The 11,793-nt window shown below is 40.9% G+C and overlaps 5 protein-coding genes across 5 annotated transcripts in view; 3 read left to right on the top strand and 2 right to left on the bottom strand.

The window, feature by feature from the left end:
• Positions 1–515: 515 nt before the first annotated feature.
• On the bottom strand, positions 516–1,548 carry LOC132785407 (isochorismatase domain-containing protein 1). The gene is made up of 3 exons (XM_060791499.1): positions 1,244–1,548; positions 979–1,188; positions 516–918 (listed from the first exon to the last, which is right to left on the bottom strand). Exons 1-3 carry the CDS (start codon positions 1,373–1,375, stop codon positions 625–627), a joined length of 636 nt encoding a protein of 211 aa, XP_060647482.1. The 5' UTR covers positions 1,376–1,548; the 3' UTR covers positions 516–624.
• A 75-nt stretch (positions 1,549–1,623) lies between these two features.
• Positions 1,624–5,325, top strand: LOC132785405 (methylthioribose-1-phosphate isomerase). Its single transcript, XM_060791497.1, has 6 exons — positions 1,624–1,933; positions 3,163–3,353; positions 3,951–4,186; positions 4,252–4,478; positions 4,539–4,702; positions 4,765–5,325. The coding sequence occupies exons 2-6, from the start codon at positions 3,222–3,224 to the stop codon at positions 5,092–5,094; spliced, it is 1,089 nt and encodes a 362-aa protein (XP_060647480.1). The 5' UTR covers positions 1,624–1,933; positions 3,163–3,221; the 3' UTR covers positions 5,095–5,325.
• A 101-nt stretch (positions 5,326–5,426) lies between these two features.
• Positions 5,427–6,701, top strand: LOC132785406 (lysyl oxidase homolog 4-like). Its single transcript, XM_060791498.1, has 2 exons — positions 5,427–6,275; positions 6,337–6,701. Exons 1-2 carry the CDS (start codon positions 5,438–5,440, stop codon positions 6,567–6,569), a joined length of 1,071 nt encoding a protein of 356 aa, XP_060647481.1. The 5' UTR covers positions 5,427–5,437; the 3' UTR covers positions 6,570–6,701.
• Positions 6,702–7,357: 656 nt separating this feature from the next.
• Positions 7,358–8,714, top strand: LOC132785254 (lysyl oxidase homolog 2-like). The gene is made up of 2 exons (XM_060791247.1): positions 7,358–8,283; positions 8,343–8,714. Exons 1-2 carry the CDS (start codon positions 7,446–7,448, stop codon positions 8,573–8,575), a joined length of 1,071 nt encoding a protein of 356 aa, XP_060647230.1. The 5' UTR covers positions 7,358–7,445; the 3' UTR covers positions 8,576–8,714.
• Positions 8,715–9,607: 893 nt separating this feature from the next.
• Positions 9,608–11,793, bottom strand: part of LOC132784875 (G protein-coupled receptor kinase 2) — a 59,270-nt gene continuing 57,084 nt past the window's right edge. Inside the window, 1 exon segment of the mRNA XM_060790765.1 lies at positions 9,608–11,734. Coding sequence (XP_060646748.1) covers positions 11,642–11,734 — 93 coding nt within the window. The 3' untranslated portion in view covers positions 9,608–11,641.

Below are 11,793 nucleotides of genomic sequence, written 5' to 3'. Positions count from 1 at the left end.
AGCGCTCGAGGGGATGCAAGTTGCAAGTTGCTGCGGCGTGGCATGCAGATGAGATTGTGATCTCGCTTAGTCTGTTATGAGTCAATCAGACGACGCCTGGTACATTGTCACCGTCACCTAGGCTACTGCTAGGCTGCTGCTGCTGCTGAGTCGAGCCGCTGAGCAGCCGCGGGCGCGTAGGCAAACAACACGCAGAGATTGTTGCGATTGCATCATGAAATTTAACTGCTCCCAGCAACAGCAGCAGCAGCAGCACAGCACAGCACAGCACAGCGTCAGACTTTTTTGCATAAATTGCCAGGCAAACAGGCATTTGGCGTCAATAGTTGCTGCGCTTAGCCCCCATCGACCCATCTGGCCATCTAGCCAGCTGCCTGGCTTATAAGGCGCCGCTGTGGTAAAGCTCCATTCAGCTGTCCATTGGCCAAAATGTTTATGAGATGACGATACGATGGCAAGAAAGCCACCAACTGTTAGCCAGGCGGGCCGAGCCCTACTATACAACTATACAAGTGTGTTTCTTCTCGTTTCGTTTACTTCTTTCATAATTTCTATGAGCTACACAAAAATGCTACCCCTTAATGGGCAAATGGACATCAAAAGTGGGCGCCGCCATCATTGCCATCATTTTTTATTGGCAGCTGCTGTCGATGTTGTTGTGGGTAGCCAAATCTTCAAGTCGGCTGACACTTTCTTGACCAGCCCTGCGATGTCCTTGAATGACTTGTGGTTCTTGTCGCTCAGCAGGTTAAAAATAACACTCTCCGTGCTGGTGATGGTGCAGCCAATGTCTCGCAATCGCTCCAGGGCCAAATCTCTGTCTTGATTGAGACGCGAAGCGCAACAGTCGGCGACAAGCCAAACGTTGATCTTCTTATTCAGCAAATCGAAAGCGGTTTGCTCTATGCAAACATGAGTCTGCAAAACAAAGCATAACTATTAATGGAGATCGTGCTAATACATATGTATTCATCTTACCTCTATGCCAAACAGCACCGCAGTTTGTGGTGTTCCCCCAAAAATACTTTTCATCTTTTCCTCAACTGGTGGAATAACCATGCTGAATTTGGTTTTTGGAACAACACCACAAGCATGTTTTATGTCTATTTCGCACACAGTGGGTCCCAGTTTCTCTGGATATTGCTCTGTAACCAGCAGCGGAATATTGAATACTTTTCCAGCTTCGACCTGCAATTAACATGCATTTCATTGAAATCGAAATCATAGTTTTCTAAAGTTTTACCAATTTCTTAGAGTTTTCAATGACCGCCCCTAACAGTGGAATTGCAGGCTTGAATTTTTCCTGTATATCACACAACAAAAATAATGTCTTGTCTGCCTGCAGGCGGTATAGACTACGACCAATCTTTGACATAGTTGATTATCGAAAAAATGGCTTATTTAATTTTGAATTTTAACGATACTTTGACAATTTGCTCAAAGACTTAGCCCTCTAGCGGCAGTTTTTATAAGCTTGCTATGCCGTGGAACTTATCGATATCGATGGCTCTGCTAACCGCACTGTTAACAGTTTTGGTATATATGCAATTGCCGCAATTTGGTATAATTCATTGGTGGGCAACGTATATTTGCGAAATGTTGCTTGTGGTCACACACCGGACGCAGACAGGTGTTAAGTAAAACAGCTTGAAAGAAAGCTCTTTCATTTGTTCGAACGCTGTGATTTTTTACAAAGCACAATTTTTTTAGTGCATAGTTTATTTAACTTTTTTAAACACGTGTTAGTTGCACTTTAAACTTGAATTTATAAACTAAGAAATTCACGGCTAGCAAAACGATTCGATCTACCAGCTGATTGCCAAAACCGGAAAAAGCCAAACGAATTTATCAACATTTCAGAACAAAGTTCCTATCAAACAAAACAATCGATGAATTAATTGAGGAGAACACTACGAAATATATAGAAAACGAGGTAAACAAAAAGACGGATAAAGAAATGCCGGTTCTGGTTATGAAACCATTTTACACACTTGTATTTTGTTGTGACGCGCAATGAGACTTTTTGCTTATCGAGTTGTAGTTGCCTATCGAAAAAACATGCCACTTTCAAACTGGTCACATTGTCTTTCAATTTCACATGGTGTGTTCGCTTTGTGGTTTGTTTACCTTTTTCTGTTTACATTTTTGTTTCTGAGTGTTCTGTGTGATAACCGAAGTAATTTAAAATTGAGAGTGAATATGAATGTTAATTTAGAACATTAACTAAATGCTAGACAAGTTCAAATGAGTTCAACCCTTCCAGACAGCTGACAACACTTGAGTTGATTGTGGTTAGTCTTATCAGTGACACAAAAAAACATGAAACCACCAGTTGCATATCGCTCGACAGCCGTTTAGTTTATTTTTTGTGGTGAATGTAATATGCATGTGTAATAGAATTTGGCTGAACATTTAATTGGCAGCGTACCAGCTCCAAGTACTTAGTCTGACAGTTGCTGCACCGCACCCAACTAATTACAAGCGCATTAATTCTTCTCCGAGGAACTGTCGCCTGCCTGTTAGAAATTATTCTATTTGTACAAAAGTACAAGTACATGTGTGTACATGTGTATTCAGATTGTACATATTTCACAAGTCAGATAAGCATCGCTGTCTGTCGCCTGTGCGACAGAAATATCAAAAGGCAGCACAACGTGTTGACGGCCAACGTCGACGGCGACAGCGAGGTCCCGAGTCAGCGTCAAACAGCGTCGTCTGCGTCATCGCGGCCAGCGACACCTTTATCAATTCGCAACGGTTTCGCATTGGTGACAAGTTGGATTAATCGTTTAGCCATCACGGCGCTTTACAGCTTCACAGCGACTCTCTTCCGTTCTCTCATTTACGCTCTCTCCCACACAATCAAGCTCTTTCTCTCTCTCTCTGTCTCTCCTTGCGCTCTTCTGCCAAAGTGTTTTGAAATTGGTCGCGGTCCATTCACATTGCCAGCGTTCAGTAGCAAAGGGAAGCATTTGGCTGACAGACGTCTCTGAGACTGTGGGGGACTCTTTTATTTTGATTAATATTGATCAATTGATAAATATTAAGTATACAACGCAACGTTTAAATTCGTTGACAGTTCTGTGACGCTCAACGAAGCATCGACAAATTGCGTAAATATTTCATTTTCTGATTAATAATTTGCCACTCTTTCACTTTCAGTTTAGATTGCGATATATATAGTACAAACAGAAAAGTAGTAGCAGCAGGAAACGGAAACGATGAGCCTGCAATCGATCAAGTATAAACGCGGCAGCCTGGAGATTCTCGATCAGCTGCTGCTGCCCGTTGTGTCCAAGTATGTGACAGTGCGAGGTGTCGAAGATGGCTGGAGGGTCATCAATAAGATGCAGGTGAGCAAAACGTACCATCAATCAATCAATCAGTCAATGAAATGCCGTCTACAGCATGCAGACATACGACTAATTTTGCTTGTCATTTGTCTTTGCTATAAATATAATCACAAGTGAAATTAAATTGCATATGAGGATCATTATTAATAGCCAGTTTACAATGTGTAAATTGTTTGCCAAGCACACAGCATAATAGAAATGTTTAAATTTGTGAGTCTGCATCAGTCGCAAATTAATTGCATTACACATAATTAATTTAAATGCACAAATTTGTGCACAAATTATTACACATTTCTTTGGGTTCGCTTGGCAATCACCAAGCACTTAATTTCTAAAACAAATGAGATGCGACCCATAGAGTGAGAGTGAGATAATTCTGTTGTTTACTGAATCCGTCGTTGCTGTCTGTTGTCCGCAAAAAAACACAACAATACACGCAAAATCACGTGGACTGCGAGACATTATATAATGTTACTACAAAACGTTTATGGCCCGATAAGAGCAGTTGACACAGCAGAAATTAGAAACAAATACATATTCATAAGCATATTCATTTACTCTCCCACTCTCTCTCTCTCTTTTTGTCTCTCTTCTTAGGTGCGTGGCGCTCCGGCCATTGCCATTGTTGGCTGCCTTTCGCTGGCCGTTGAAATCCACCCGGAGGTGTTTGAGACCAAGAAATCGCTGCGTCAGGAGATTGAGGGCAAGCTCAACTATTTGGTCTCTGCACGCCCCACGGCGGTTAATATGAAAATCTCAGCGGATGAGCTCATCACGCTGGCCAATGACCTGACCAAGGATGACGCCATCTCGGTGGATGAAATGAAGCAGAGGTTAGTGAACAATAAACGTCATTTAATTACATGCAGCTGACTTATATTACTCATTTTACTTGCAGATTCCTCAATGCCACCGAAGCCATGCTGGAAAAGGACATTTCGGATAATCGTGCAATCGGCGCCAATGGCGCCAAAGCCATATTGCAGCATGTGGCAGACGCGGGTGGTGCCCAAGCCGCAGGTCCAGTGCGTGTGCTCACACATTGCAACACCGGCTCATTAGCCACCGCAGGCTATGGCACAGCGCTGGGCGTTGTGCGTCACCTCAGCGAGCTGAACAAGCTGGGTAAGCAAAGCGAAACACAAATAAACATTCAGTTACTCATTTCTTTCTCTTTGATTTCAGAGCATGTTTACTGCACTGAGACACGGCCTTACAATCAGGGAGCACGTTTAACTGCCTATGAGCTGGTGCATGAGAAGCTGCCTGCCACTTTAGTGCTGGACAGCATGGTTGCAGCGCTGTTTCGGGTTAAGAATGTGGCTGCTGTTGTGGTGGGAGCAGATCGGGTATGAAATAAATAACTCTTAACTCCAATACAAACTAATTTATCAACTCAATCACTTTGCAGGTTGCTGCCAATGGCGACACAGCGAACAAAATCGGCACATACCAAATAGCCGTGGTGGCCAAGCATCACGGTGTGCCCTTCTATGTGGCCGCTCCCTTGACATCCATCGATCTGCAGATACCCAGCGGAGATCACATCATCATCGAGGTGCGACCGGATCGTGAAATGACACATGTGGGCGAACATCGCATCGCTGCGCCGGGCATCAATTGCTGGAATCCCGCCTTCGATGTGACGCCTGCAGCGCTGATAACCGGCATCATTACGGAGCACGGCGTATTTGAGCCTTCGCAGTTAAAGGCTGAGATCCAGAAGCTGCTTCAGTTATAACAGGCATACACATTGCTGTTGTTCTTGTTGTTAATAATTGCGTTGAATGAATGCACTCCAGTTTATAAAAACACCAAACAGACACACACACCGACACACAACACAAACACAATACACACAGCAGAGCACAACACATGCAACAACAGCGCACGCTTGGACTTTTGTATTTGTGGGGCGGCTGTGAGCGAAAAATACAATGCACATTATACATTATATACCTACCTCTCAACACAATGCACATTTCGTACGGTTATCGACCAGGTGTTTTCCTTATGCTTTATTTTCGGCTTTAAAGCTGTGACCAACTTGCCACTTGTCTCAGTAACACACTGAAAGTGTCAGAATGGAGTTACTGCCACTACTTCCACTGCTGCTGCTGCTGCCAGCCATGGATGCCAACAATAAGTTGAACGTGAACAACAACTTTCGGAACATGCAGGTGCGACTCAGCACAACGGGGAAGCGTGTAACGCTTCCTATACGTGAGGGTCGCGTTGAGGTCAGCTTCGATTACGGCGAAACGTGGGGCACCATTTGCAGCACCAACTGGACGAAGCGTGAGGGAAACGTGGTCTGTCGTGAGCTGGGTCTGGGCTACGCATCCATGGCCAAGATGAGCACTGAGCACGGCGACAGCAAGCACTTTCCCTTGGGCATGGTGGGCACGCGATGTCGCGGTCCCGAGCGACGTCTTGCTGAATGCCATCGCGAATCACGTTATCCGCTCGCCTGCGGTCCCAGCAATCGCAATGTTAGCACTGTGGCCTGCGTAAAGCACTCGCCGGACTTGGAGCTGGGCCTCAGAGACATCGAGGTGAGCGCCTATCTCGACTCGGTGCCAATGACGCAGCTCACCTGTGCCATGGAAGAGAATTGCCTGTCCGCCGATGCATATATCATACACAGAACGGATCCCAAGGGTATAAGAAAGTTGCTGCGCTTTGCGGTGAAGGCTAGCAATGTAGGCGATGCGGATGTGAGTCCTTATGCCAACTACAAGGATTGGATTTGGCATCAGTGTCACATGCACTTCCACAGCATCACAGTCTTTGCCACCTTTGATGTTTATAATATGCGCTACGAGAAGGTTGCACAGGGTCACAAGGCATCATTTTGTCTCATGGACAGTCAGTGCAATCCAGGTGTAAAGCAAAAATACACCTGCGGCAACACCACACAAGGTAAGTTTGCACTTTGCTATTACCCACTTTTGAGGGGATTTAAATCCCCTGTTTTATGTAGGTATCACGGCGGGCTGCTCTGATGTGTACACGAATGTGTTGGATTGTCAGTGGGTCGATGTTACTACAGTGCCCATTAATCACAATTATATACTGCGCGTGGCTCTTAATCCTGAATATATGCTGGCCGAAAAGACCTTCGAGAATAATGGAGCTGAATGTGTGTTGCACTACACGGGTGACAGGGAGACAACTAAAGTAACCAACTGTGTTCGAAAGTCATTATGGATTTAATTATTGTTAATAAAATAAAATCAGTCAAACTTTGTGTGTGTCGTAGAGTCTTTTAACAAGTTCAGTTAATGTACATTGTGACAAGGATAAGTAAATGAAAGTTACTCATTTGTGAATAATAAAATATGGTGAAATCTATATTTTGAAAGCTAAAAATATTTAAACCAATAAGTGCTGTTAAAGGGTTGTGTGCTTATATAGCATGATTTATTTCGAAACCTTATTATTCCATTATTTTTATGAAAGCAAAAGAAGCATTTGATCTCCGATCACTAAATTATTACATATTTTTTGGGGCAACTCCTTAAATCTATTGAGTATAAAGAATTGGTGAAAGATAACGGTTTTTTTCTAAGAAGTCAATACTTGTTACAAGGAATGGAATCAGTATAGGATAAGTTAAGGATAACTCTGAAGCCAATAGGAAAATTGAAAAATATCCATTAGTCGGACGATTTGCTATCATTATAACCGAGTTATAGCTGTATTTTGTATTCAACCATTTTCTTGTAACTTTGTTGTTTAATGGATTTTATTCTTTCTCTTATAGATCTCTAGTATAGAAAGGATACTTTATAATTAAGGAGCACGTTGAACCGACTTCATGATAGTGATGGACAGCATTGTTGATGAGTTGTATTGCGTCAAAATCGTAACAGCAGTGTGAATCACAACCTCTTATCGCTATAGATCAGGTACAGAACTAGTCATACTTCCAACTCTATTCAAAATAATCCATTGTCTTCATTTCTTTACAGGAACGTGCCAACACAATGCTAATTTGCAACGCTGTAAACAACACTTCCCTGTTATTTTTTCGGCTTTAAAGCTGTGCTCAGCTTGCAAGTGCATCAGTAAAGCATTGTTGGTGTCAGAATGGAGATATTGCCGTTACTTCTGCTGCTGCTGGGGCTGTTACCAGCCATGGATGCCAACCGGTTGAACGTGAACAACAACTTTCGGAAGATGCAGGTGCGACTGCGCACGAATCGAACACGAGTGGCACATCCAATACGTGAGGGTCGCGTGGAAGTCAGCTTCGATTACGGTGAAACGTGGGGCACCATTTGTAGCAACAACTGGACGAAGCGCGAGGGAAATGTTGTCTGCCGGCAACTGGGTCTGGGCTACGCATCCATGGCTACGATGAGCACCCAACATGGTGATACCAAACGCTATCCTCTGGGAATGGTTGGTATAAGCTGTCGCGGCTCCGAACGCCGACTGTCCGAATGCCGTCGCGAGTCACGATTTCCGGTTGCCTGCGGTTCGAGTAATCGTAATGTTGCCACTGTTGCTTGTGTGAATCACTCGCCAGATTTGGAGTTGGGACTCAAAGAAATCGAGGTGAACGCTTTTCTGGATTCAGTGCCAATGACTAACCTTACTTGTGCCATGGAGGAAAACTGCCTATCAGCGGATGCATACATCATACGCAGAACAAATCCAAGTGGCATAAGAAAGCTGCTACGTTTTGCTGTTAAGGCTAAGAATGTTGGAGATGCCGATGTGAGTCCTTATGCCAACTATAGGGATTGGGTTTGGCATCAGTGTCACATGCACTTCCACAGCGTCACAGTCTTTGCCACCTTCGATGTTTACAATCAGCGCTACGAGAAGGTTGCACAAGGTCACAAGGCATCATTTTGTCTCGAAGACACTGAGTGCAATCCTGGCGTAAATAAAAAGTACACCTGCGGAAACACCACTCAGGGTAAGTTGCACGTTATAATCATATGCCCTTTAAGTGACTTAAACCCTTCTCTTTTGCAGGCATTTCACCAGGATGCGCTGATGTCTACTCTACGGAGTTAGATTGCCAATGGGTCGATGTCACCACGGTGCCCATTAATCACAATTATATACTTCGGGTGGCTCTAAATCCTGAGCATCTGTTGCCCGAGAAGACCTTCGAGAATAATGGAGCCGAATGCGTGTTGCACTACACGGGTGATAGAAGAACAACCAAAGTAACCAATTGTGTTCGAAAGTCATTGTGGGTGTAATTATTCACATTACAAATTTATAAGTCAGAGATTCAAATTCGATTTTATTTAAAACCTTTTTGTATTCTTTAAATTGTTAATTTATGTTAAAAATCATTATTCCCTTTCTATTATTAGCTTATCTGTTTTCCTTCTCATCTCTGTTACTCCATTTTGTCTTATCTGCAACTGAAAATAAGAAAAATCATTGTTTTTCCATTCCTTTCATAAAATAAAGTCTTATTGAAAATTTTAAAAAATCGTTGCATACTTTTAGGGGTGACCAACAGCAAGGATTAGAAAAATGCTCATAACTCGGCCATATCCTGACGGATCCGTAAAGGACATTGTTCTTTACGATCACAGAGGATCGATTGGCATTCAAAGATATAGGGGTCATCTAAGAACCCAACACTTGAAAAATTTCACTCTGAGCGCCAGTAGAAAATGTTGAAAATCGCAAAATCCAGGATATCTCGAGAACCTCTAGGACAATCGGGATGTCCTTTGGCCAGACGATAGTCCTCGATAATCGAAAACGATTGACACATATATCGCCAGGATCGAAAAGGATATGGCCGAGTTATAGCTTATTTTCTATAAACAAAAAAGTCCTTGTAACTTTGTTCCTTAAAGGACTTTCGTCCTTTTGATTTCATGATCGAATTTTAAACGGTAACAGCTATCTGTGTGCCAAAGGACATCGCGCTAGTCCTTCAAATAGCCGAGATATCCTTGATATTTTGAATTTTGACCAAATTTTCCATGCCTCCCCCTTGAAAAAATTTTCGATTTTTTTTCTGAAGCATTTTGAAAATCTTTGAATGCGAATCGATAGTTATAGTTGTTGTGATTACAAAAATATGTGACATTTTGAAATCCTTCGTGATATTTTCGAGTTATAGCTAAAATAAGTGGATCCTTTTTTTAAAATGACGTCACAATTTGGCCAAATTTCAACGCATCTTCAAAGGACCAAGTTTTTTAATTGGCATTTAAGGATGCGGGAATTATTTAAGGACCAAATACTTTTAAAGAAAACCCATTACCAAATTGTTGTAGTTAAATACGTTTATTGTTTTTGAATGTTTATCTTTTGTTTTTGTTTTTGCATTTAATTGCTCTTATACAGTAGGTTTTATGTATGTATATCTGGTATTTATTATTATGATCTATAAATATGCCTTTAATTACTATAGATAAATATTTCGGCGCTTGGTTTGTATCTTTGTTTTCTTTTGTATGTATGCATGTATTTTTTTTTTTGTTTTGCTTTTTTGCATAATTTAATTCTTATATTTTGTAGTTGTTGTTTTGCTTTTATGGTTTGTTTGTGTTTTGTGCTAAAAATTCAATTATGCGCTTTAGAGCTTGTGTTATCGTTTTCAGTTTTGCAGTTTTCTGTTGTGCTGTAGTATTCATTGTTTACTATAGTTTAAGTTTCTTTTTTGTTTTGTTTGTGGTTGCATCCATTGTTGTTGTGTATACTCGTATCGTAGCTTACAATTTGCTAATAATGTATGTGTGGGTATGGGTATGGGGGTGTGTGTGTGGGTGTGTCATATGAGTTAGTGTGTGTGCCAATAATACCAATTGAATTGTAAATAAATCTCGCGCGTGGCTTTTTATAAATCATTTGCCAATTATTTATGCAATGGAACATAATGTAATAAATTCACAAATTGTGTATTGTTTGTTTTTGTTTTGTTTAGTTTTTGTATTGTTTTTGTTTGCTAATTACAAAAATGCCTACACTACACATTTACACGAAAACTCTTTTTCATTTAATTCACTCACTTAAAAACTAGCCGACGTCTATCTCTCGGTCGATCGATTTTAGCGATTTGCTGGCATCATATTATGTTATGTTATGTATGTATATATATAGACCTACTTATTGCATGACAAAACAAATATCATTAATCACGTTCTCAAAACCCTAATGACGAATTGCAGTCAACTTAAACTTAGGCAACAGAAAATATTATTTTGAAAAGCGTAGGAAAAGTGTGCGGCAATAAAAGTAAGTAAAAAATGTACATTCATTTTACTTATTATGTATGTATGTATGTTGCTTTTGTACATACATTTACATTGATTTAATATTTATATTTATATATATATATATCGCATATATATCTTTATACGTATGTATGTGTGTGCGTGTGTGTTTATGTGTATGTTAAGTATTTCATAAAAATGCATTAAAGTTTTTCGAGTATTTCATGTCATTTGCTTAACTGCCTTACCACATTGCTAACTAAACCACTTTCTTTTTCTTTCATTTTTTTTTTTGAGGCTCCCTTTTGCAAAAACACGTTGAGCACAAAACTACTTTACAAATATTACATTGTTACTCTGGCATTGCCTCTAGATTGCCGCCCCTCTCTATATGTACGTACTATATTTATGCGTTTTTGTTTATTTGTGTGTCTGTGTGTGTGTGTATATTAATTATAATTAGTTTCTTTCGGTTTATTTCAATAGCATTTGCATTTGCATTTTAAGTAACATTACTTTAGGTGCTATGACAAACTGACGGCCCAATTTGGCTTGCGGCTTTTATTTGACTTTACTTTAGGTTTTATTTAGTATTCGCTTTGAAGCTGTTCTCTCTCTCCCTCTGTTTAATTACCACATAATCCTACTCGTATAATCAGTAAGTGTATGGTATGGCATTTGGTATACCATCAATTAAGTAACGACCTAACGTCTGCTTCTCTTTCTCCTCTCTCTGCGAGTCTTTTTACGTTTTTTTTTCTTCTTTTTCTTTTTTGCAAACATTTACGATTATTTTAGATGGGGAAACACACGCATCCCAATTCATTATTTTCATTAGAAAACTTGTGTAAAAATCCATTCATAAAATTATAAAATGCTCCTCGTTTTCCCCCTCTTCTCCCTATCTCTCCTTCTCGGTTGTCTTGTTCGTGTTTATTGCAATGAGTTTCACTTGTACCCCCGAAAAAATATATATGTATATGGTTTTGGTTTTTGTTGTTGGGGACTGTAACTGTGCGTGGTGGGGCTCAATTAGTGTTATGTGCTATGTACGTTAGGCGTTTGGGCTTTAACTAATCTATGCTATCAGCTCTCGACCGTCGTGGATGACACGCTGTGATTAGTGACTAGCAGGTGCTCAGGAATGGGAATGGGCTGTGTGCGAGCCGGTTGCTTCTTCTGCAAATAAAAAAAGAAACAAATAATCGCATTACTTATCGTTGTTCATTCTTTTATAG

The sequence above is a fragment of the Drosophila nasuta genome, chromosome 2R (assembly GCF_023558535.2).
Source record: "Drosophila nasuta strain 15112-1781.00 chromosome 2R, ASM2355853v1, whole genome shotgun sequence".
In the NCBI taxonomy this organism is placed as follows: Eukaryota; Metazoa; Arthropoda; class Insecta; order Diptera; family Drosophilidae; genus Drosophila; species Drosophila nasuta.
Note: the sequence above shows the minus strand (reverse complement) of the source record. Positions and strands in the feature narration are given on the sequence as shown.

What these genes read in the sequence shown, in the direction of transcription:
- LOC132785405 (XM_060791497.1), top strand. Translation starts at nt 3,222, where the DNA reads ATGAGCCTGCAATCGATCAAGTATAAACGCGGCAGCCTGGAGATTCTC. An exon ending in GTGGATGAAATGAAGCAGAG is followed by an intron (nt 4,187 to 4,251) that starts GTTAGTGAACAA and finishes TTTTACTTGCAG; the next exon opens with ATTCCTCAATGCCACCGAAG. An exon ending in CAGCGAGCTGAACAAGCTGG is followed by an intron (nt 4,479 to 4,538) that starts GTAAGCAAAGCG and finishes CTTTGATTTCAG; the next exon opens with AGCATGTTTACTGCACTGAG.
- LOC132785254 (XM_060791247.1), top strand. Translation starts at nt 7,446, where the DNA reads ATGGAGATATTGCCGTTACTTCTGCTGCTGCTGGGGCTGTTACCAGCC. An exon ending in CTGCGGAAACACCACTCAGG is followed by an intron (nt 8,284 to 8,342) that starts GTAAGTTGCACG and finishes TCTCTTTTGCAG; the next exon opens with GCATTTCACCAGGATGCGCT.
- LOC132785407 (XM_060791499.1), bottom strand. Translation starts at nt 1,375, where the DNA reads ATGTCAAAGATTGGTCGTAGTCTATACCGCCTGCAGGCAGACAAGACA. An exon ending in TTGAAAACTCTAAGAAATTG is followed by an intron (nt 1,189 to 1,243) that starts GTAAAACTTTAG and finishes TGTTAATTGCAG; the next exon opens with GTCGAAGCTGGAAAAGTATT. An exon ending in CGGTGCTGTTTGGCATAGAG is followed by an intron (nt 919 to 978) that starts GTAAGATGAATA and finishes TTTGTTTTGCAG; the next exon opens with ACTCATGTTTGCATAGAGCA.
- LOC132785406 (XM_060791498.1), top strand. Translation starts at nt 5,438, where the DNA reads ATGGAGTTACTGCCACTACTTCCACTGCTGCTGCTGCTGCCAGCCATG. An exon ending in CTGCGGCAACACCACACAAG is followed by an intron (nt 6,276 to 6,336) that starts GTAAGTTTGCAC and finishes TGTTTTATGTAG; the next exon opens with GTATCACGGCGGGCTGCTCT.